Source organism: Mesoplodon densirostris, chromosome 4 (assembly GCF_025265405.1).
Source record: "Mesoplodon densirostris isolate mMesDen1 chromosome 4, mMesDen1 primary haplotype, whole genome shotgun sequence".
In the NCBI taxonomy this organism is placed as follows: domain Eukaryota; kingdom Metazoa; phylum Chordata; class Mammalia; order Artiodactyla; family Ziphiidae; genus Mesoplodon; species Mesoplodon densirostris.
In genome coordinates this window covers 101,858,973-101,884,894 of record NC_082664.1, presented here as the reverse complement: position 1 = coordinate 101,884,894, position 25,922 = coordinate 101,858,973, and the positions used below count along the sequence as shown (strand labels likewise).

Sequence of the window (25,922 nt, the reverse complement as noted above, 5' to 3'; positions counted from 1 at the left end):
TCAGAAACAGTTTCACAGTCCAATAAGCCCTTATACCTGGAAACCCCTGCAGGTGTGAAGAAAAGTGAGATATGATGGACAAACTTTATGGAGGCTACAAGAATGTTAGGGACTTGATGGCAGAGTGAATTTTCATTTGATTAAGAGGTAAGAGTCAGTGCAATGAACTAAGGAGTAAAGTAGAATCTGATAAGGCAACAGGAGCAAAAGAATTGGTGTTCTCTCCTGGCTAAAACTAGTATACAAGCAGTTAACAGAAACCAGACAAACTTAATTATCATGAGGATCGTTTCAGCAAGTTGCTTAGATACTTATTTCCTGGGTAAAGGTGGATTATGCCATGTAAGGCAGTCAGTATGAGCAAGGAGACTTTATTGGGTAAATGTCCATTCATTTGTTGGGCTGGTGAGGAATACAGAAACACTATACACTAAGAGATCACATGACTGAACCACTGGACAGCACAGGATCCTCAATCACCACGGAACATGCACAGAGAAAACCAGAGCAGGTGTGGCTGAACAGCAGTGTGTGGGAAAGACCCAGGCACTGACATATTCCAGTTTCCACAACAATGGTAATAGAGACTGGGCAGGCACAGTACACCTGCCTGCATCTGAGTGCTCAGAAAAAAAATGGGCAGGAGGCAGAGAATAAACTCTATGAGCCAGAGAAAACCAAAGCCAAACAGATTTCTATTTCCAGGGAATTTGGTCACGTATCAAAGACTGACACCTTTCTGGCATGGAAATAGCACTCAAAAACTGGTAGTTCTGAGTTACATTTTGATAAATGGGTGTATTTAATACATATACACAGATGCAATGAAAAGGTCTCCACATTCTAAATAACAGTCACATTCACCAACATTATGCCATAGAAATAAAAATGGAGAGAGCTGTCTCACAAGAGCTTTAAACAATTCCAATAAAGAACTGATTAACAGGGGGGTTGAAGCATAGTCTGTGAGCCTTGGTAGAGATACCAAGCAACACCACACTCTGAAGAGAAGCCTGCAGGTAAACACTTGAGAATGAGACATCTAAAACTTAAATGAAATCTGGGGTCTGAATGATCATAAGAAATATTTTCAATGTCACTCTTTATCAAAGACAATATGAATTATATTGACATTATTTGTGCCTATTATCAAATAGTAAAATGGAAATATTCATACATAAACATTATGAATATAAATTGTTTGGAAAGAGTGATTTAGCAAAATGTATCAAAATCTTTTTTACATGCTCATATCCTAGTTAAACATCTGACAACAATAAAATGGTCAAATAAATGATGGAACAGGCATGAGAAAATATTAGAAATTAGTTTTTTTAAATCTTTAATGACACGGGAAAATGCTCAGAGTAGAATTTTGAATGAAAGGCGAGCACAAAACTATATGCAGCATGATCCCAATTGGGCAAACATAGAAAGAAACAAAGGGTTTCTTCCAGGATGAATGGAAATGCACCCAAATAATGTGAACAGCAAGCTTTCTCTGGGATGGAAGTTTTCTTCTTTGTATAGTATTTCTTCTGTGTACTCTTCACCATCTTCCAAAATTTCTAAATGTGTTTATAGTACTTTCCCCCAGTAATAAAGTAATTTTTTAAATTAATTTTAAAAAGACTCAGAGTTGCAGAAAATGGTAAAGAATCTCTATTCTATATCTAGCCATCAGCCAGGGGAATCAACAGAGAACTACGAAGAAAGCCACTTTAGCTTTTTTTTGAGAAAGGGCGATATGAAACATTCAACTCACACTGTGTTTTAAACTAACAGTATGGACCAAAAAACCAATCTCAACAAATACTGAAGAAGAGAAACAGGTAACACTGATGGGGTGCTTGCTATGTACCAGGCCCTGCGCTCAGTGCTATGTGTGGAGTATTGCACTTAGTCATCACAGCAGGATTATGAAGTAGGGCATCAGGGTGCTTTTACAGTTGAGAAAATAGGGAGGAGAGAGAGGAGGATGGACTTAGATGGTTATCAATGTTTTTAGTAATTACAGTCCTCTTCTCCTTGACCATTGAGAGCCTTGGTTCTGAAGAAATTAGTGCCCAAAATTCCTCAAGGAGAACTAAAATTTTAGGCTGGAGAAACAGCCAGAATACCATAGTCTAACTAGGCTTATGTGCTATTCAAGGGGCAAGAGTCATACCATTCTGGAGGGACAGACAGACATTAAGAGTGTTCAAAGCTCTTGAGAAAGCAGAAAGTTAAGCCTGGTCTATCTATACAGAATAGTGGCCCAGACTTCAGAAGCTCTAACGTTCTCTCCAAAACACTTCTAGCTCTACCTCTGGCCCTCACCATGGCTTTCTTAACTCCTCACGCCACTATAGCTTTACTTACACTAAACTTCTTTTCCCCTCTTCTCTCACATCCCATGGTATTTAATAGTTTGATATGCACAAATTACAAGGTTACCACGGTTTCTAACTTGTCCTAAGTGCTCTTCCACATGTACCTTAAAAACAAAATACTTTATAATGCCAAATTCAAGTTGGATACTTAACAGATTAACCAATGTTGCTATTAGCCCAAGCAAGGGAATTAAGCCACATCCTACCAGGGTCCAACAAATCTGAGACATAGCAAACATACTTTTCAAGACGCAAGTCATCAAAAAAAGTTTAGATCAGAACCTTCTGATGTAATATACATGTCAAAATTAATCCTACCAGCCAGCCCTCCCCAACCCTTGCCTTGTGGTTCTTCTAGGCCCAGAAATTTGGCATCTGAAAGCCACCAGAGAACCCTCAATTGATACCGGAACTACTCAGTCATTAATCCAGACCAGGGGAGACAAACAAGCATGCATATGCTTTTCTGGATTGACAAACAACAAAATTAAGAGGCATCTTTAGTGATTTCTCCTTCCCTTATCAGGTAGGAGAGTTACACTGTGAAATGTTTCTGAAACAGAATACATTAAGCTAGAAAGGCTTTCCCCTTGATACAGAGCCCAAGCTGCCCAAATAACAAAGCCATGCATGCTATACCTCAGACCCATCTGCATTGAAGTGGTCCAGTGCCTGTTTTCGGATTTCTCCCTTGATGGAACCATCCAGACGCTGTAAAAATAAACCATAAGAAAATCATAAGGTAGGAAGATCAGCTACACTCAAAATAGAACACCAGACTTGTAACCTTCATCACTCCAACACCCACTGAGTAAAAATAACCAGAACACACTGGCAAAGTGCTGTCCAGGGGCTGTGCTTCAGCAGCACACCCGACTTGCCCCAAGCTCTCCGGTTACAAACTCAAGGTCAGAAGCTTCTGATTCTAACGGCCATCTAAGTTTATCCAAGGATCAGAATGGCCACCAGGACATAAGGAGAAAGGTGGCAACCCAAGCTGTGCTTAGAGGCTTTGTCTGCTTCTGCATCTGTGGGTACCAAAGAGATTAGGAAATAGTACCACTGGTCACCTCATAATTAGCTCCTGAAGAAAAATGGTGCTCCTTAGCTACATGGATAAAAGTTGCCCTGTTATTAAGTGCTCCATAAACCAAAAAATTATTTACATAATTCTGTTTGGGAAACATTTCCCCATAATATTGAAAATGTTAAAATTAAGTGAGTCACATATCCCAGCTTTTCTGAAAATTACACTCTAAAATCAGAGCAAAGTGTTCAAACAGCCAAAATGTATCTTCAAGAGAGCCTCTGGCATTTACTAGCATATACAATTCTTACATTAGACTATATGTCAATTCTAGGTCCAAAACAATGTCACCATAGAGAAACCATATAATATGTAAATACTGAAGAATTACTACTTGTATGCTGTATATAAAGCATTTCTCACTCTTTAAAATCATTTTCACATTACTTTCCCTTAATCACCACTTGAGATAAACTACCTCATTTTACCGAAGGCAAAACTGACCAGGCAGATGTCAGCTGACCAGTGATCAGTGACAGGGGACGGGTGGAGTCAGTGGAAGGACCTACAGCTCAGCGCTCTGTCCACCAAACCCAGAGCCACCGATCACAGGTAGAATCACACATGGGAACCCCCTTTCTTCTTTCTGACTACCAACTCTACTGAGAGCCTTGACCCAAAGATAAGTTTAAATGGCATGTTCACAACCAGTATTTGAAATGAGAAAACCCAAATGCCCTCTTTTCAATATTCTAAGAGAAGACATTAGGCATGATAACCTGAGTGGACACCAGACTACTCATTCCCTAGAGAGAAAAATAACGTATTCTTATTTTACTTGATACCAAATGATGAGCTAGACCTGAAAGCTCCCAGGGGTCAGATGTACTGAGAGATCACTGACTCTCTGTACTGTGCTATTTTTGGTAACAACCACAGTATTTAACTATATTCTAAGACAACTGCTGAAAGACCACACAAGGTATTATGGATATAACAACGCCTTTCAGGGTATGCTGAAAGAAAACCTGTTACTGAGTTTTAAAGCTTGGCCTTCTTAGAGAGAATCACTGCCTTCAAGTATCTTCAGTATCAGCATAACTGCATGAGTCCATCCAAAATTAAAGAAAAAATTTATTTAATGCAAGGCAGGGCTTCCCTGGTGGCACAGTGGTTAAAAATCCAACTGCCAACTCAGGGGACACGGGTTCGAGCCCTGGTCCAGGAAGATCCCACATGCTGCAGAGCAACTAAGCCTGTGCACCACAACTACTGAGCCTGCACTCTAGAGCCCGCAGGCCACAACTACTGAGCCCATGTGCCACAACTACTGAAGCCTGTGCACCTAGAGCCTGTGCTCGGCAACAACAGAAGCCACTGCAATGAGAGGCCTACGCACCGCAACGAAGAGCAGCCCCCGCTCGCCGCAACTAGAGAAAGCCCGTGTGCAGCAACAAAGACCCAACATAGACAAAAATAAAATTAATTTTTTTTAAAAATCAACGCATTATAAAATTAGGCCAAAAATCAAGGTAAATTGCACACGTCTATAAATAAATCAGAGATAAGTTTCCCATTGTCTAACACGTAGAAAAATATTATGCTGAAGAAACTCTTTTTCCCCCTTATTTTTCTCCTTATCTTATAAGAGATTAATGAATGAAGACAAAAACCCAAAGTTATAATTCTGCAAAGTATATTCAGGGACGAGCAAGGTTTCAAGTATACTGTTCTCCTGAGTTCCCCAGCCTCACAGCCAGGGTCAGCTTCCTTTGGGGTGTAATATAAAACACTGTCACCTCTCTTTTTCTTTCTTTCTTAGGATTTGGGCTTCTGTCATCAGGTTCACACTTCCTTCCTCGCTACTTTTACCACAGGCTCAGCGATGTAAGATACCATATAACAACACTTCTCTTGCCCAATTTTCCTTTCTCTAATCCCCATCCCTCGCCCACCAAAAAAGAATAATCTTCCCATGATCTTGTTCATTACAGGGTAGCCTAAAGGCATGGAAGTAAAAATTAAGACCCGCCTGGAACCTTAATCTCAATTTGTTTCAAACAAGAAAACTCTTGTTTTCTCCTTTAGGATAATTTAGCAAGCAAAGCATACAACCTAGAGGGAGGGAGGGAGGAAAGGAGGAAGGGAGAGACCCCAAGTACCAAGCATCCTCACCTGGAAAGGATAGTGCTTAATAGTCAGGTACTCAGCCAGGATATCCAACATTCTCACCATCTGAGAGAAGATAAGGACTCTGTTCCCTCTTTCTCGAAGTCTTGTCAACAGTTTATCTAATAGAATCAGCTTCCCACTGCTCCTGATCAAGGACTGAAGATTGAAAAGACATTCTAATCATCATGTTCAAAAGCATACTTCAATCTGCCCTTCCTCTCTAATAAGAGTTCATATTTTTAAAATCATCTTTAAGCTTTTGGAAGCCTTCTGCAATCTAGCTGACAAGCAATTCCTCAAATGCTCTTTACCTAGTATCTGTGACAATATACTTTCCAGATTTTTCCTAGCTATTTGACTTTTCTCACCTGTTTTTAAAGCTTCTTTTGATGCTCCTTGAAATTATCAAGGAGGAAAAGGAGCATTTTGGTAAAAAGCATCTATAGAAACTAAAGTGTCTTTAAGAAAGTAATTACAAACAAGGTAAGCACACACCAGAAGAATCTCCTGTCCATTTTCCCTTTCATTTTCTTCGGGAGGTTTAATGAGATAACAGTGGTTGCAGCACTTTTTCAGTTCCATCACAATATTAAGGAAACCAGATGTGCTGCCTCTTGTTCCTTTGGCAAGAGCCTTGTAATTCCTAGTCAGAATCCATCTGCAAATTAAGATAATAATGATTTTATTAGATTCAAAGAAAGAGAGTTGGGGATACCAGCAGATTATAAAAGAAAGTAGTGTTACTGAGGGTGGGAGGCAGCGGGGGGAGTTAAAAAGGCAGGGAGGGATGCTTTATTTTATATCTCCTGCCACCTAACCAGGAACCCTCACACATCTCCAGTCAGATTCAGACCATTAATCATTCTATTGGCTATTTCAACCTGGATGAACACAGGAATATTAAAAGAAAATAATAGAAACAAATATATATATTCATAGAACATATATTACATATATGTATTTTATATAAACAATGACTGTCACTGAAGCAGTCTTTATTGTAGTATAAAAGTGGAAATTAAGATGTCTCAAATTAGAAAATCAGTTAAATAAATTAGATATACGAAAGATAGAAGCTACAGGGACTTCCCTGGTGGTCCAGCAGTTAAGACTCCACACTCCCAATGCGGGCGGGCTGGGTTCCATCCCTGGTGAGGGAACTACATCTTGCATGCCTCAACTAAGAGCCTGCATGCCACATCTAAAAGATCCCACATGCCGCAACTAAAAGATCCCTCATGCCGCAACTAAGACCCAGCACAGCCAAATAAATACATAAATAAATGTTTAAAAAAAAAGAAGCTACATACCCATTTAAACTGTTGTAAAAGGGTATTTTACATAATACAGTGTTCATAACAAGTATGTTTTCTATCCCAGTTTGAAAATATTAGAACTGATTTTTTTCTGAGTAGTGAAATTTCTTTACACTTTTAGCAATCACACTTTTAGGAATCCATCTCAAAGAGGAATTCTCAAGGATTCTCACCGTAGCACTATTTATAAAAGTATTTGAAACTATCCAAATGTCCATCACTAGGAGACTAGTTGAATAAACTATGCTACAGATACACTATGCAGTTGTAAAAAGAAAGGACTGTCTCTATAAACTACTATGGAGTGCTCTCCAGCACAGCCGATCCCCATCACTAAGTGAGAAAAGTAAGGTATAGAAAAATGCATACAGTATGCTACCACTTGCACAAGAAGGAGGCAATAAAAAAAGTTAACATGTATCTGCTTATATTTTAAAAATTAAAAAATAAAGGAAAGATAAACATTAAGATTTTTAAATACAGAAGTAATTATTACCTAAGGAAAAAAGGGACTAGAATGGAAGAGACAAGGATAGAAGCCAGATATCTCTGAACATGCCAGGCATGGCAGCTTTGCCTTTGGAACTCTATAAATATTACAAATAATCATGACCAAAATTAAACAAAGCAATCCCTAAAATAAAAAAAAAACACTAAAATGAAGTAAATAAACTATTGTATCCAGTCAGTACCTAACCAAAGAGAAGAAAAACCATCTCAAGTGCTTTAAGCCTCTTACCCATTTCTAGTGGGATATACCTTTAAAAACAAACAAAAAAATACTATTTTAAAAAACCTTAACCTGTTTTTGTTCTTCATCTTGCTAGTGGTAATCCTGGCACCATTATTTTAAGACTGTGTGTGTAGTGTGAATTAGGCTGGTGCACTTGAGAAGTCGAATGTTTGGCATGGGTACAAATTCATTAAGGTCAAATAAAATTTCTGTAATACTATATAACTGAACAAAACTCATGATGTATTTTTAACTTTAAAAAGAAACAAGTTTCCTAACTCTGTCCACTTTAAAGACCAGTGAATAATATCCGCTGCAGTCACAAAGAGCACCCCCAGTGACGTTTGTAACCTCCAAATACCATTTTCCAATGAAACAGTATGTGAAGCTTTTTGGCTGACTCTAGTTCTGGGGCAGGAAATGAACGAGATGAATCTGAGCATTTTATCATTCCAGAAAGCAAAGAAGCTATCAACTACAACTTGGATTTTGTCAAAAGAACTTCAACAAGCTCCCACTGGCTAAAACTGGGACCATTAGACCATGAGTATAGATAATAACTGCAACAGAATAAAACACAAATATGTTTACTGATGAATCAATAATCATACAAAAATATTCATAATCATACCAATAAGCCTCATTGGTCAAACCTTGGAAGGAAGATAGATAATCCATTTTTTCTTTTGAAAACGTCAAAAATTCAACATGGATGAACCTTGAACATATTATGTTGAGTGAGATAAGTCAGACAGAGATAGAAAAGGTAACGTATGATATCATGTATATGTGGAATCTAAAAAAGCCAAACTTGTAACAACAGAAAGTAAAATAGTGGTTACCAGGGGGTGGGGAGTGGGGGATAGGACAGATGTTGTTTAAGGGTGCAAACCTGGAATGGGTAGTAAATAATCCCTAGAGATCTAATGCACAGTATAGTGAATACAGACAACAACAATGTATTATAATCATCAACCTTGCTAAGAGACTAGATTTAACAATCCCAACCACTAAAAAGAAAGGACCATATGTAATGTGATAGAGGTGCTAATTATCACTACAATGGCCATCAGATTAAAATATATAAATGCATCAGATTAACATGCTACACACCTTAAACTGTACAACATTATATGTCAAATGTACAGTCAGCCATCCGCATCCACAGGTTCCACATCTGCAAATACAGAGAGCCAACTATACTTTGCCATTTTATGTAAGGAACTTAAGGATCCATAGACTTTGGTATCCGAGCAGGAGGCAGGGGAGGTCCCTGGAACCAAACCCCTGTAGTTACCAAGGGATGTATTTCAATTTAAAAAAACAGTAAATAAATGAAAAATTTTAAATTCAATAATCAGAAAGAACCATGCATTTATTCTGTCTTTCCTATATGAACTGTTCCTCATTGATGTGGGGAAGTTTCTTTTTACAGAAGTATTCCAGCTAATAAACAAAGGAGTAATAAAAGTTGAATATTACCACTTTGTAATCCCTAATCAATTAATGATCTAGGCAATGCTCATCAACATTTGCCAATATCACAAGAAGACAACCTCCTATAACAGATTGCATTCTGTGAAATACTCACACTGGATCTGGGTCTAACCAACCTTCTACTCTTATCTGTGAATGTAAAGGAAACAATGTGTTCTCAGGAAAATATTAAATGATGTCACGGAGCTGGAATCAGAAAATCCAGGCTGTGAAAAAAATCTGTGGAACACAGACTCAGTTTATTCACTCAAAAATTTACAAGGACGGAGGGGAAAATGACTTAAACTTAAGAGATATGTCAACCAATCATAATGTATGGAGCTTACTTAGATCCCAATGCAAACAAGCAAAATGTGTATATGTGTGTGTGTGTGTGTGTGTGTGTGTGTGTGTGTCTAGGACAACCAGGAAAACGTAAACACTCACTGTACATTATAAAAATAGTAAGGAATTACTGGGGGGGGGGGTTAGGCATAATATAGTACTGAAATTATGCTTAAATTTTTTTTAACTGAGGTACAGACATATAACGTCATATTCGTTTCAGATGCATAAAACATGATAATGAGGTATTTGTATACATTGCAGAATGATTACCACAACGTCTAGTTACCATCCATCACCATAAATAGCTACAACTTTTTTTCCCTTGTGATGAGGACTTTTATGATCTACTCTCTTGCAAATTTCAAAAAAAAATGCAATTCAGAATTATTAATTATTGTTACCATGCTGTACATTTCATCCCTGTGACATATATGTCATAGCTTAACTCTGTAACCTTTTGACTCCCTTCACCCATTTCTCTCACCATCCTCAACCCCTGCCTCTGGCAACCACCAATCTGTTCCATGAGCTTGGGGGGTTTTGGGGGTTTTTTACTTAACTCTTAAGAGTCCTTATCTTTTAGAGATATATAGAAACACTTATGATTTGGACCTGGAATATGTTTCGTATGATCTTGGGGTGGAAATGGGGATGCAAAAGAAGATATAGATGAACTAAGACTGTCCAGGAGTCAGTAAATATAAAAGCTGGATTATGGATACACACCATTCTATTTTTGTATGTATGTGAGATTTCCCATAATAAAAAGATTTTTAAAAATCAAGGCAGTTTTAGGCAAAAAAGTCAGATAGTAGTTTTTGAAAATTAAATTCTTGTTTTTATTCAGTTGTATTAATTAAGAACAAGCAGGACAGCAAGATCCTTTTTGACCCACCTCCTAGAAGAAATGGAAATAAAAACAAAAATAAACAAATGGGACCTAATGAAACTTAAAAGCTTTTGCACAGCAAAGGAAACCATAAACAAGACCAAAAGACAACCCTCAGAAAGGGAGAAAATATTTGCAAATGAAGCAACTGACAAAGGATTAATCTCCAAAATTTACAAGCAGCTCATGTACCTCAATAACGAAAAAACAAACAACCCAATCCAAAAATGGGCAGAACACCTAAATACACATTTCTCCAAAGAAGATATACAGACTGCCAACAAACACATGAAAGAATGCTCAACATCATTAATCATTAGAGAAATGCAAATCAAAACCACCATGAGATATCATCTCACACCAGTCAGAATGGCCATCATCAAAAAATCTAGAAACAATAAATGCTGGAGAGGGTGTGGAGAAAAGGGGACCCTCTTGCACTGCTGGTGGGAATGTGAATTGGTACAGCCACTATGGAGAACAGTATGGAGGTTCCTTAAAAAACTACAAATAGAACTACCATATGACCCAGCAATCCCACTACTGGGCATATACCCTGAGAAAAACATAATTCAAGAAGAGTCATGTACCAAAATGTTCACTGCAGCTCTATTTACAATAGCCAGGAGATGGAAACAACCTAAGTGTCCATCATCGGATGAATGGATAAAGGAGAAGTGGCACATATACACAATGGAATATTACTCAGCCATAAAAAGAAACGAAATTGAGCTATTTGTAATGAGGTGGATGGACCTAGAGTCTGTCATACAGAGTGAAGTAAGTCAGAAAGAGAAAGACAAATACCGTATGCTGACACATATATATGGAATTTAAGAAAAAAAAAATGTCACGAAGGACCTAGGGGTAAGACAGGAATAAAGACACAGACCTACTAGAGAATGGACTTCAGGATATGGGGAGGGGGAAGGGTAAGCTGTGACAAAGTGAGAGAGTGGCATGGACATATATACACTACCAAACGTAAAACAGATAGCTAGTGGGAAGCAGCCGCATAGCACAGGGAGATCAGCTCGGTGCTTTGTGACCACCTAGAGGGGTGGGAGGGAGGGAGACGCAAGAGGGAAGAGATATGGGAACCTATGTATATGTATAACTGATTCACTTTGTTATAAAGCAGAAACTAACAGACCATTGTAAAGCAATTATACTCCAATAAAGATGTAAAAAAAAAAAAAAAAAAAGAACAAGCAGGAAGTAAATTGACACAGCCACTACGGAGAACAGTATGGAGCTTCCTTAAAAAACTAAAAATAGAACTACCATACGACCCAGCAATACCACTACTGGGCATATACCCTGAGAAAACCATAATTCAAAAAGAGTCATGTACCACAATGTTCACTGCAGCTCTATTTACAATAGCCAGGACATGGAAGCAACCTAAGTGTCCATCGACAGAGGAATGGATAAAAAAGATGTGGCACATATATATAATCGAATATTACTTGGCTATAAAAAGAAATGAAACTGAGTTATTTGTAGTGAGGGGGATGGACCTAGAGACTGTCATACAGAGTGAAGTAAGTCAGAAAGAGAAAAACAAATACCGTATGCTAACACATATATATGGAATCTAAAAAGAAAGCGGGGGGTGGGGGGCGGTCTGAAGAACCTAGGAGCAGGACAGGACTAAAGACGCAGACATAGAGAATGGACTTGAGGACACGGGAAGGGGGAAGGGTAAGCTGGGACGAAGTGAGAGAGTGGCGTGGACATATATACACTACCAAATGTAAAATAGATAGCTAGTGGGAAGCAGCCGCATAACACAGGGCAATCAGCTCAGTGCTTTGTGTCCACCTAGAGGGGTGGGATAGGGAGGGTGGAAAGGAGACGCAAGACGGAGGGGATATGGGGATATATGTATACATACAGCTGATTCACTTTGTTATACAGCAGCAACTAACACAACATTATAAAGCAATTAATTATACTCCAGTAACGATGTTTAAAAAAAAAAAAAAGCAAGGAATATCATTAGGAAGATTACCAGACCTCTAACTTTAAAAGACTGTAATTTTCATGGCAATACAATTATTTCCAATCATTCCAGATCCAACTTTAAATCATCAAAACTGAAAGCCCATGACAAGTACCTTATATACCACCCTCTGCCTTAAACCCACCATTTTACCTTTAACATATTATAACCTAAACCAAGTCCATAACCTGCCCATGCCACTTGGAGTGCTAGAAGAAAAGAGTCTTCAACCTTTGGTACAGAGGTGAGTGCTTTTCCTTCTGAACTTCCATACTACCCTGCATATGCCTCAGTTATAAACAACACTTTGTATTATTTGTCTCTAGGCTATCTTCTCTACTAAACAACAGGTTTCTGGCAGGAACACATTCCATTCACCTTCATATTTCCAGTATCTAGCAGAATGCCTGGCATGTTGCAGAACTTGAAGCAAATGACTGAATGAATGGCAGAGAAGAAATATACGAATGAATAAAACATGCCTGTTTATTAGTAGGGGGATAAGCCTAAGAACGTATATTTCAGACCACTTAATGAAAAGTACTGTGCAAATTCTCACCTAAAAAAGGAAGAACAGTAAATCTTCCTCTTTCTGACCATAAATAAATTGCTACTTAAATCTGTCTTGAGGCTTCACTGGAAAAGGCAGTTTATTTGTCAGTTATATATCTCATGGCTTCCTGGTACTGATCTTTTTGGGTTTTTTTTAAATTAATTTATTTATTTATTATTATTTTTTTTTTGGCTGCATTGGGTCTTTGTTGCTGCACACAGGCTTTCTCTAGTTGCGGCGAGCGGGGGCTACTCGCCGTTGCAGTGCGCGGGCTTCTCATTGCAGTGGCTTCTCTTGCTGCAGAGCACAGGCTCTAGGAGTGCGGGCTTCAGTAGTTGTGGCACGTGGGCTGAGTAGTTGTGGCTTGTCAGCTCTAGAGCACAGGCTTAGTAGTTGTGGCGCACGGGCTTAGTTGCTCCGTGGCACGTGGGATCTTCCCAGACCAGGGCTTGAACCCATGTTCCCTGCATTGGCAGGCAGATTTTTAACCACTGCGCCATGAGGGGAGCCCCCGGTACTGATCTTCTTTAAAAATATATAATTTATTTATTTTATTTATTTATTTTTGGCTGCGCTGGGTCTTCATTGCTGCACTTGGTCTTTCTCTAGTTGAGGCGAGTGGGGGCTACTCCTCACTGTGGTGCATGGGTTCCTCATTGCGGTGGCTTCTCTTGTGGAGCACAGGCTCTAGGGCGCACAGGCTTCAGTAGTTGTGGCTCGCAGGCTTAGTTGCTTCACAGCATGTGGGATCTTCCCGGACAAGGGATCGAACCCATGTCCTCTGCATTGGCAGGCGGATTCTTAACCACTGTACCACCAGGGAAGTACCCCTGGTACTGATCTTAATCCCACTCAGGCTTAACCCAGCCAATAACTTACTTGTAATACTGTTTCTGAAGGGCTGACATCTCCACCCTGAGAATCTGTTCCACTTTGGCAGGAAGGGATTTCTCCACATCTTTTTTCACTCTCCGGAGAAGGAAAGGCTCTAGCACCTTATGAAGACTCTGATAGCCATTCTCTCTCCCTTTCCCATGGTCTTCCTCAAAATCTTCCCAGAACTCAAACCTAGAGATGACACAGTATAGTGTTACTTAATTACAAAGAAGAAAAAAAGCATTTTTCCAACTAAAATTTCTTTTTTAAGGAACCAAATAGGAAAAAAAATCTGTTAAAAAAAAATGAGTCTTCCCTATAAGGAAAAATAAATTTTATCAGTCGCTAGCTCTTGAATACAAGAGAGGGGAAAACAAAAAGGCAAGGGAAAACCAACTGAATCAATTCCATCAGTCTACACTAGATAACAGCAGGTTTCCAATTCTGAGACTGGATCTAGAGTTCACAAAATATTTCAGTGTATCATGCAAGTAGTATGTAAGTAACATAATAAGTTACTGTGATAAAATGTTAGGCAGAAAAATTAATCATAAGGTATCTTTTAATAATCTGCAATTTACTGGGAAAACAAAATTCAGAGGTCAAAGAATAATTAGTGGTGATATTACAGCTATCACTAGTCAGAGGTAAAAGTTATACAGTTTCCATCAGTAATCCTCACTGCTCATAGATTAAAAAGTTAATGGATTATAATGACAGTAAACAAGTGACAGCCCCCAGACAAGAAGAGCAATATAAGTGATACAAAATTAATACTAATAGAACTTGGGGACACAAAATTTACTAATCAATTTTAAAATGTTATCACCCGTAATAATTTTGCCTGAACTCTACAGATAAAAGTTTCTCCTGTTTAAATCTTAATTTAACCATCTTTGGTTCACTAAAGGATTTGTGGCAGAAATCCAGTATGGGACATCAAATTTCTTTCAAAAATAAAAATTGAAAGAAATTTATTTCATGAGGCTTAGGAAAATATGCTCTGACTTGCTACTAGAAAGCCAGCAAAGCACTTGGAAGAAGTTGCTTAGTTTTGTGTGCAGACTGAAGCTCAGTGGGTGAGGCGCTGCCCCATGGTCTGCTTTCTGACATCAGGAGGCCCAGCTCTGCTGAGGCCAGTGAAGTCCCAGAATAATAAACTCAGTGACTCGACATTATCAAGAGCTATGTAATACGCTCTCTGATAAGACAGAAAGTCAAAGAGAGCAAATGCCAGCACTGTCGCCGGGCAAAAGGATGTCAACAGAGTCTGCTGCCACTGTCATTTCTGAACTCATGAATGGCCAAGCATTTCATCAGGCACTAGGAGCATCAGTATCAGCCCTAGTGACAGCTGGAAATGCCTGAAACAACCGTGTTTGGAGAAGCAGACAAAACGATCTTTTGGGGTAGAGATCTAAAAACATAATTAATGCTTCTAGCTCAACAAAACTAAAGTAAACTGTATTTTGCCACACTGCTATGAAGGTACTCTAAGAACATAAAATAAAATGAGTTAAAACTGATAAGAGGATTAAAAGGAACAATGTAAACGAAGCTATCTCAATACCATCTCACACACAAAATGTATGAGGCAACTGGAAATGAGGGACCATCACTATATATCAGGCCATTTTCTGAAGAACTGAGAGATAATTTCAAAAGAATGTTTTAATTTATGTAACACATATTATAATTAATTAAAACTTTACTAGTCTAAAAACTTAAATAATAAACTTTTTTTTTACAAGACTTACTTCCCCTACTGTTTTAGGGAACAAATATTTTCACCCACCTACTGTACTCTTACTACGTTGAAGGAGTTAATATGAGATACTATTTCTTTATATACACATTGAATTGTTTATGAACTACCTGTGGCTGCTTTCTGTCTATACAGCAGATGAGTAGCTGTGACAGAGACCATAATGCCTACAAGCTGAAAATGTTTACTACCAGGTCCTTTAAGAAAAAGTTTGCTGTTCCCTGCAATAGACAACCGTCAATTTATAACACCACATATATAAAAGGTATATGGTCAGCGTGGTGAACTTATAATGATATAATGATACCACACCACAGCCTAGAGAGTCATTATTTTGGTTATTTCCCTGTTAATCAACTTCTGTATTTAACATGTCTCTCACCAAAGTAGAAACAATTTTGATTATTTAAATTTTCCATATCTTGGGATTTTAGAAAAACAGAAGCTCACTCTACTGAGGAATAACAAAAAAAAATTAAATCAAAGCAGTGAGAATGGTATACTAGAAGTCATGAGATAAATATGTGAAAGGAAAAGTGCAAAAAAATTCACAGACTGGCCTAGACAGCAGAAGCAAAAGTAAAAAAAAGATTTCAACACTAAGAGGTTAAGATCTCTGAAAATACTCTATCAAACTGAGTTATTTTGTAGGGTGGGCATGAAGTACATATTTGCACACGATTATCTTTATAAGCTGAACTCTGATGTAGTCATAGCTCTATCTTTAATACCAAGCTCCACGCTGTGCAAAATACTACATACAAAACAAAGTGGCTCACTGATATAAACCTATAATAAGGGTACTAATAACATACAGTAAGGGTAGGCTCCTGGCCAGAGCCGCCATGCAGGAAATGTGCTCGGACTGACTCTGCACAAAGGAAACAGCATTTTAGTTGGTTAAAAAGACGACTAACTTTTGGATGTTGCGAACAATGGCCTATCACAGTTGAGGAGGGGAGAGTCCAGAAGTTACCTGAGCAAACCTAATTCTCTTCCGTACAATAACAATTCTTCAGTGGATCATTTCCTTAAAAAGAACAAGTGGTTGTATAGAGCCATAATGAACCTCAGGAACTACCGCTAAGGGTGGGGAAAATACTTCACAGGATTTGTCACCCACACAGTAAGCTCAGGCAGAAATAAAGGAAAATCTCCACTCCTTAACTAATGGGTTTCCTTCTTATACACGCATCTTTGTGAAAAATAATGTTTTTTTTAAATGTTTGAAAATAATAATGTTTTAAAAACAAAGTTTGCAAAGGGAAAAGGCTCTCTTACACACACACACACAGTGCATCTCTAACTCCAATCCATCCTTCAATAAGTAATCCAACTGGCCATATGGAAAACTTTGGCAGACACTATCTGAATGATCATCTCTAATGGAAAACGTAATTCAAAGTTCCTCTCTTTCCAAAACGTAGCCCATACTGGGTGGAATGCCACAGGTGCTTAACAGCAACAAAAAATGAATTATGGCCATTTAGGAGCCAAAATCCCTACCATCCACTTCAGTAGCCAAGTACAGAAGGGCAAATCTTAGCTAATCATTCGTTGGAGGAAACTAGGCATCACATTTCTTTTTCTAAATATCAAGCACATATGTTCCCACAGTGCCTCAAGATCCCTACTACATAGAATGCTTTTACTTCATCTCAATGGTGCTATGAAGGATGTACTATTTCTCTTAGAATTTGAAGTTTAAAGGACATTGGCCTCGGTCACAGAAGACCAGAAACTGAACTCAGTCCACCCACTTATTAACCGTGTGATATGAGACACATTTTCATCATCTCTCTACGACAGCATATTCTTATTACAATCTGAGGCTAAACGTAGAGAGTGTATCAAAAATTAGATATAAGAAAACAATATAAAAACTATAAAGTAATATACATGAAAATTCTCTTATCCATTTCAGAAAACAAAGATTAATAACTAATAATTGATACCCTCGCTGTCTCTAAACTTTTATACATTATCTGTTTTACAGCACATATAACCTTTGAAAAGCACACTTTATAAAAACATGGGCTTCTGCTAATACATGGTATGGACAGGGTATTCACTACAGAATGGACACAATGTTCAAAAAGAAAAGGGGGCAACTGCCTCCCTCCTCAGAAAGGTGACTACTATTGACTTACAGAGTTCTATGGAAGGAACAGAGGATCCAGGTGAGCAGGAAGCAGGACAGGCAAAAGATTAGCAGTGAGATGGGGTGGGGAGGGTGGAGGATGACAGAATGAGCAATGTGGGGAGACCTGAGGAACCCGCTCACGTAGTGCTTCTCAACTGGTGGTAATTTTGCCCCTCTGGGGCACACTTGGCAATGCTACAAGACATTTTTGGTTGTCACAACTGAGTCATTCCTGGCATGTAGTGGGTAGTGGACAAGGATGCTGTTAAACATATAATGCAAAGGAGAGCCCCCACTGTAAAAAAGAATTATCCAGCCCAAAATGTCAACAGTGGTAAGGTTGAGAAAACCCTGTTCTAAGGGAAGGCATAGGAAGCAGGGGTGCAGAGGGGCCTCCTCTCTCAGAAGCATACTATAGTGAGGATACCTGCAAAAAAGGAAACAGTCTAGGCCTGTTCTACTAACAGCTATAGTGAGCGTAGGCAAAATCAGAGTGGTCAAGTTTCTCTATCCATCTTCTGAAGAGTCTTAAACTACTCTTCAAAAATAAAGGTGAGGACTTCCCTGGTGGTGCAGTGGCTGAGAGTCTGCCTGCCGATGCAGGGGACACAGGTTCGTGCCCCGGTCCGGGAAGATCCCACATGCCACGGAGCGGCTAGGCCCGTGAGCCATGGCCGCCGAGCCTGTGCGTCCGGAGCCTGTGCTCCGCAACGGGAGAGGCCACAACAGTGAGAGGCCCGCATACCGCAATAAAATAAAAAAAATTTTTTTAAATAAAGGTGAAGGGACTTCCCTGGTGGTATAGTGGTTAAGAATCCGCCTTCCAAGGCAGGGGACATGAGTTCGATCCCTGGTCCAGGAAGATCCCACGTGCCACAACTACTGCGCCTGCACTCTAGAGCCTGCAAGCCACAACTACTGAAGCTCAGATGCCCTAGAGCCCATGCTCCGCAACAAGAGAAGCCTGTGCACCGCAACAAAGAGTAGCCCCCACTCGCCCCAACTAGAGAAAGCCCGCGCACAGCAACGAAGACCCAATGCAGCCAAAAAAAAGAAAAAAAAAAAAAAGAAGGTGAAAAAAGAACAGCCACAGACAAATGAAGACAGAATTTGTGGTTAGAAGGCCTCCCTTACAAGAAGTACTAAAGCGAGCCCTTAAGGCTAAAAAGTAAGTGACACCAGATGGCAACTTGAATCCACAGGAAGAAATGAAGATCACTGGAAATGATAACATAAAATGGGTAAACATAAAAGATTGTATAAATATATTTTTCCCTTTTCTTAATTTCCTTAAAACAGAAGCCTGAATAAAGCAATAATTATATCACTGTATTCTTAGGTTTACAATACAAGGAAGGAGGTGAAAATGGAACTATGATGCAGAAAAGTTGTTATATTTTACCAAAATTAAATCAGTATTAATTTTAAGAAAATTGTGATAAGATGTATATACTAAAAACCTTAGAGCAAGCACTACAAAATAAAACTTAAAAAAATCAATTAACAGAAGAATCCAAATGGCAAACTAAAAACTACTTGTTGAAACAAAAGAAGGCAGTAAAAAAGAAACAAACAAAAAAGAAATATGACATACAAAGGGAAAAAGCAAAATAGCAGACATAAATCCAACCATATCAATAATTACATTAATGTGAATGAACTAAATACTCCAACCAAAAGGCAGAGATTGTCTAACTAGAGAAAAAAGGAAGATCCAACTATATGCTGTCTACAAGAGACACATTTTAGACCCAAATAAACAGGTTCAAAGTAAAACAATGGAAAATAGTATTCCATGCAAACAGATACCAGAAGAGAGCTGAGGAGCTATAAGAAAATCAAAATAGACCTAAGGAACAAGAAATATTACTAAAGATAAAGAGGGACATTTTATAATGATAAAAAGCTCAATAAATCAGGAATATGTAACAAATACAAATGTGCACATACCTAACAACAGAACCCCCAAACTGACAGAACTGAAAGAAGTAGGTCATTCAACAACTGTAGTTAAATATTAAAATACTTCACTCTCAATTACTGATAGAACAACTAGACATGAAGTCAGCAAAGATACAGAAGGAAGACTATTTTTTTTTTTTTTTTTTTTTTGCGGTATGCGGGCCTCTCACTGTTGTGGCCTCCCCCGTTGCGGAGCACAGGCTCCGGACGCGCAGGCTCCGGACGCGCAGGCTCAGCGGCCATGGCTCACGGGCCCAGCCGCTCCGCGGCATATGGGATCCTCCCAGACCGGGGCACGAACCCGTATCCCCTGCATCGGCAGGCGGACTCTCAACCACTTGCGCCACCAGGGAGGCCCACAGAAGGAAGACTATTAACCAAGTTGACTTAATGGACACTTACAGAATTCTACCCAACAAAAGCAGAATAAACATTATTCTTTTCAAGTACACATGCAATATATTCTCCAAGATGGAAAACATAGTAGACCATATAACAAGTAACAATTCATTTAAAGCATGTTCTCTAAGATAAAAGTAAACTACAGATCATTTGGGAAATAATTAAATATTTGGAAATTAAATAACACACTTCTCAAAAAAAAAAAACGCCATGCATGAAAGAAAAAAATCAAGAGATATTCAAAAATAGGTGAAACTGAATGAAAACAAAAACACAAGATATCAACATTTATGGGATGCAGCTAAAGCAGGACATAGGGGGAACCTATACCTTTAAGTACCTATATTGCGAAAAGGAAGAAAGAGACTTAAATCAATAATCTAAGCTTCCATCTTAAGAAAACAGAAAATAAGAAAATTAAATGAAAAACAAAGGAAGGCAATAATAAAAATGAGAGTAGAAATAAATGAAATTCTAAAATAGAGAAAAAAACAAAATAACATCCAAAGCTGGTGTCTTTGAAAACATCCCCAAAATTGTTAAAAGCTTTACCTAAAAAGACCAAGAGACGAGACACAAAATTGCCATAATCAAAGAATTATTTAGATCAGTACTGATCCTTCAAAAATTAAAAGGATTATGAGGAAATACTACAGCTTTATGCCAACAAATTAGACAACTTAGATGAAATAAACAAATTGTCAGAAAGACACAAATTAACAAAACTGTCAAAATGCAATAGAAAACCTGAATGGACCTATAACTAGAAACAGAAATAGTCATTAAAAATTTTCCCACAAACAGAAGCTAAAGCTCACAAGGCAACACTAGTGAATCCTATCAAATATTTTAAAAAGAAGTAACATAGGGCTTCCCTGGTGGCGCAGTGGTTGAGAGTCCGCCTGCCCATGCAGGGGACACGGGTTCGTGCCCCGGTCCGGGAAGATCCCACATGTCACAGAGCGGCTGGATCCGTGAGCCATGGCCGCTGAGCCTGCACACCCGGAGCCTGTGCTCCGCAACAGGAGAGGCCACAACAGTGAGAGGCCCGTGTGCCACAAAAAAAAAAAAGTAACATAAATCTTAAACATTCTGACCAACTCAGATTTATCCCAGGATTAAAAGGTTGGCTAAAAAGGAACTAATGTTACATACCATACTGGTAGAATAAAGAGCAAAAACCACATGGTCACCTCAAAGATAAAGAAGAACAGCATATGACAAAATCCAACACTCAATCCATCACTCACTAGGAATTACAAGAAAACTTCCTCAACCTTATAAAGGGTGCGTAACAAAAATTCTGTAACATCCTACTCCCACCAATTCTACTCAACGTGGAGGTTCTAGCCAGTACAATAAGGCAAAAGATAAAAGGCATCCACCTGCATTGGAGAAATGAAGTATTACAGCCTTTACTTAGAGAAGATCTGAGTCTAATATAAAGCACTTCAATACAGACTATTTTAAAAAAAAATTAAAAACCTCTTCAACTCAGAAGGCAAACAATCCAATTGAAAAATGGGTAAAAGATTTAACAGATATTTCACCAAAGATATACAAATGGCTAATGAACACAGGAAAAGGTGTGCAACATTATTAGTCATTATACAAATGCAAGTCAGAACACAATGAGATACCACTACACATCCACCAGAAGAGCTAGAATCCAAAAGATTGACAATACACCAAGTACTGGTGATGATACAGACAAACTAGAAAATTCAAAACATTTCTGCTGAGAATATAAAATGGTACAGTCTCTTTGGAAAACAGCCGGTAATTTAAGTTAAATATACACTTTCTGAACAACCTGGCAATTTCACTCCTATAGATCTAGTCATACGTCCACACAAAGACAAAATAATCCAAAACTGAAGCAATCCAAACATCCATCAACTGGTGACTGGATGTGCATACAATGGACTATCACTCCATAATAAGAAAATAACTCCTAATAAACTCTATAACATGGGAGAATCTCAAAATTATTATGCCAAATAAAAGCAGCCAAAAGCAAAAGACTACTTATTAGGATTTAATTTAGATGAAATTTCTAGAAATTTCATCTCTAGAGATGAAAGCTGATTCGTGATTGCCTACAGCTAGAAGATGAGGCAGAAATTAACTACAGACGAGAGGGAACTTTTTTCAGTGAGGAAAATATTCTAAAAGTAGCTAATGGTGATGGTTGCACAATTCTATAAATTTACTAAAAAATATTAATTTGTATATTTGCAATGGTACATTTTATGGTATGTAAATTATATCCCAATAGGCTGTTTAAAAAAAAAGGTAACAACACATCGGGAAAGGGACCATTTCTCTATTGTTCCTTAGGCCATCCAAAATGCCTTGTTCAGTTTATGGCATACAGTAGGCACTCAGTCTTTTCTAAATTAAAAAAAAAAAAACTGTGGAGCATTTACCTGTCAATTTGACAACTCTCAATTTAACTGTTTACTGCATGCCAGGTACCATTCTAGGCAATGTGGACCACGGATGAATAAAGTAAATAAGATCTCTGCTACTTCTGAATGCATAATTTAATTAATGACATGGTATGAATGAGGAAATAAATGAAAAAGAGAGAGGTGCCATATAGAAAATAAAACGGGGTATGGATGATAAGCATGTCTGATAAGGAACTTGAGCTTCAGTGGTCTGAGGAGACCTCTAAAAGGAGGTGGTCATATAAGCTTAGGCAAAGATGTTAATAAGTGACTGGCCATATGAAGATAAGGAGGAGAAAAAACATTCCAGACAAAAAGAATAGCAATGCTTGGCATGTTAAAGGAACAGAAAGATGGCCAGGATGGCTGGAGCACAATTAGTAATGGAGAAAGTGGTATGAGATGGGTCAGACTAAGTAGGGTATTCCAAATCAGGGTAAAGAATTTAGATTTCATTTTAAGTATCACTGAACACCAATGGATAATTTTAAGTTTTATGAAACGTGCATACCATCTTTCCCACAAAAATCTTTTCAGTAAAGACATTCCACAATTCTTTACTAAGTTAGATTTTAATAAGACCTAAACCCAGTGCTATTGTTATCAAAAGGTTAGACTTAAGATCTTATTTTTTAATACTTGTCAGATTGTGTACCTTGTATACTTTTTTCAATTATATTGATCACCTTATAACAATAGGGAGAAGGTCTGATGTTTCCTATTTATCAATTATTTCCCCCAAAGCATTAAATGATTCAAATGTTTGGTAGACAGTATGCTTTCTTTCTTAACAGACTGATTTCTGAGCTTTCTATCATTTGTTATGAAACATTTTACTACTTTTGTTGCTGCTTCAATGCTTTGCTTTCCCCAAACCATGCCATCTGTTTTCCCTAAGGTTTACTAAAAAAGTTAAAGAGCATTGGCATTTCAGACATTCTAGCATCTTTTGAAACACATAGGAAGGAGCTTACTTCTCCGGCATAATAAAGTGCAGCAAGGACCAGAGCTCTTTGAGGGAATTCTGAAGAGGGGTCCCCGTAATCAGGAGCCTATGGTTGGACTTGAAATCAATCAGAGTTTTATACAATAAAGAGTCATCATTCTTCAACCGATGGGCTTCGTCCACTCCCAGAAAGGCCCAGTTAATACTGCCCAGCACAGTCTAAAGTAAAAACAAAACAGAACGAGCCACCAGGTCAGAAGGGAACCCAAAAGTACTTTCAAGTGTTAATTATCTCTGTACAAATACCATCACAAAGGTATACAAAGAAACATTTATTCTTCACTGACTTAAAGTATATCAGGACTCTTCTGTTTATTCTGTTAGTTAACAGATTGGTGTCTACTCAAAGGAGCAGGTCATCCTCTAAAAGCTATAGGGGGGGGGGGTCTTTTATGCCAGGTTTTGCTGCATGCCTCAAAGTGAAAACAAAAAAACTGGTATGCTGGGCAAAAACAACACAAAAACAAAAAATACATGATTTTGCAGTCTCTCCTTAATCAAGATTCTTCTCTGCCTATTCTCCACCCCAACCTTGAAGCATGGAAACACCAAGAGCCACCAAATTGAACTTGTTTATGCTTATTATCACCAGTGGGATCACCTGGCACATACACATTTCTTAGTAACTGTGGGAAGGAGATAATTTAAAGAGCTTCATTTTTCTGTCCTCCTCCTCAGAGACCCTTACACAACATCTGTTCTGGAGAAATGCTTAATAATAAGATGGGAAGTACCTGAGAGGGCACTCAAGACCAGCTTCCAATGACTGACTAGAATCTCCAGTAAGTTACTGGTCTCAATACCCTTTCACCTATTTAATTCAATTGGCTTAGGTGACCCAAGGTCCCCTTCAACTGTAAGGTTCTGTTTATTTTTTAATAACCTTAATATTCTTCATGGATTTTTTTGTTTGTTCATTCATTTGCTTTTTTAAAATAAGAAAAGAAAAGTAACATGGCAAGGGGGAGGCAAAGACCCCATCATTTGGACAAGTCACACTCCAAAATTTAGCCTTATGGTTACCAATTACACACCTTATCTTTTAAGAGGATCTCATATGTTGTTATAAGTGCATTGAACTTCAGCCTTTTGGTCTGACAGTGAATCCATTCATATTCTCGTATCTATAAGAGAAAACGATTATTAAGATATAATTTCTACCTTTACCTTTCTATATCACCAACAAGTCTTATGACAGATGCAATAAATATACCAAATAAAAAATAAATCTGATTAGAATTTAATGAATACCTTATACATTCTAAACTGACCTAAGCAACCAAAGCATAGAGCAATATGAGTTAGAATTAAAAGATCTATCGTGGAGCCGCAAAAACTTTATTGCCAGAATTCAAATAAATTGTCATCTCCCTCTGCCCCCCTCCACCCCCAATATATTTGACCACAAAAATGCATTTCATCAGCAATTAAACCCTGGTAACTTGAACTCATCTAGGGATCTCCCAGAATGAGAACTTTCTTAAGGAAATACAATTTGATCATTCTTTGGGTAGGGCATAATTTTATTAGTAAATAAAACAAATTCCAACCTCTGGCTTGATCAGAAATTTCATTAATCATACAGCAGAAAGATGTGGCCCCCAAGAAAAAGGAAAAGGAGGCTTACAGGATGAAAATACAATTTAATATGAATGAAAATAACGTCAACGCAAAGGAACACAAAAACTAACACATTCGTACTGAAGTATAATATAATGTATTTAACTGGACACCCAGTAAGCACAATGGCCCGTGACAGAGCTCCTACAGTTTGGCTGTCAAGTTAACAACTGGAGGACAAGTCAAGGAGAGCTGCAGGGACTCACCACAAAGAAAAGGAGTACTGGAAAGAAAAGAAAATGTCCCTGATTCCACAGTTTTTTAGAGTTCACTTTCTTTGTCTTCACCTTTCAATGCAGTAGTGCTTGAAGCAATTCTGCACAATCTAGAACTTTTTCCTTTTTTAATGGTTAACGAATGGATTAACAAACTTAAGAACTACTATAGACTTAGAAACTCAAAATTGGAGCAATGAAGTCTGCCAGAGTTTAGGTTAGAAAATTTTAATGAAAATATTGAATAAAAATGAATTTGCATTAGCATGGTAATATATGGTTGTAACATCTCTCTCAAAGGTTGAGGACTCCTGATGGCTTGCTCTTATTATAAGCAATCCCCTAGAAACAGTTTATTCCAACATACACACAGTGGTGAAAAAGCAAAGGTCTGGGACCAGACGGGTCTTTGTCCCAATCCCAGCTCTGCCATATTCCAGCTGGCCTGGGGACAATTGTTAAACTCTCTGAGTCAATTTCTTCATCAGTAGATTGGAAAGAACATCATCTACTTTGAAGACTATCATAAGGATTATAGGTAATATATATAAAGCACCCAGCACAGAGCCTGGCACATAGTAAGTACCTT

The 25,922-nt window shown here is 38.2% G+C and overlaps 1 protein-coding gene across 7 annotated transcripts in view; it reads right to left on the bottom strand.

Annotated features, from left to right (window-relative positions):
- CHD2 (chromodomain helicase DNA binding protein 2) overlaps positions 1-25,922 on the bottom strand; it is a 123,422-nt gene that overhangs the window by 52,103 nt on the left and 45,397 nt on the right. For all 7 annotated transcript variants that reach the window (XM_060096880.1, XM_060096881.1, XM_060096883.1 and 4 more), the window contains 6 exons: positions 24,533-24,622; positions 23,467-23,657; positions 13,771-13,959; positions 6,067-6,229; positions 5,575-5,727; positions 3,012-3,083 (listed from right to left, as the gene is read on the bottom strand). In XM_060096880.1, coding sequence (XP_059952863.1) covers positions 3,012-3,083; positions 5,575-5,727; positions 6,067-6,229; positions 13,771-13,959; positions 23,467-23,657; positions 24,533-24,622 — 858 coding nt within the window. The remainder of the gene's footprint in view (positions 1-3,011; positions 3,084-5,574; positions 5,728-6,066; positions 6,230-13,770; positions 13,960-23,466; positions 23,658-24,532; positions 24,623-25,922) is intronic.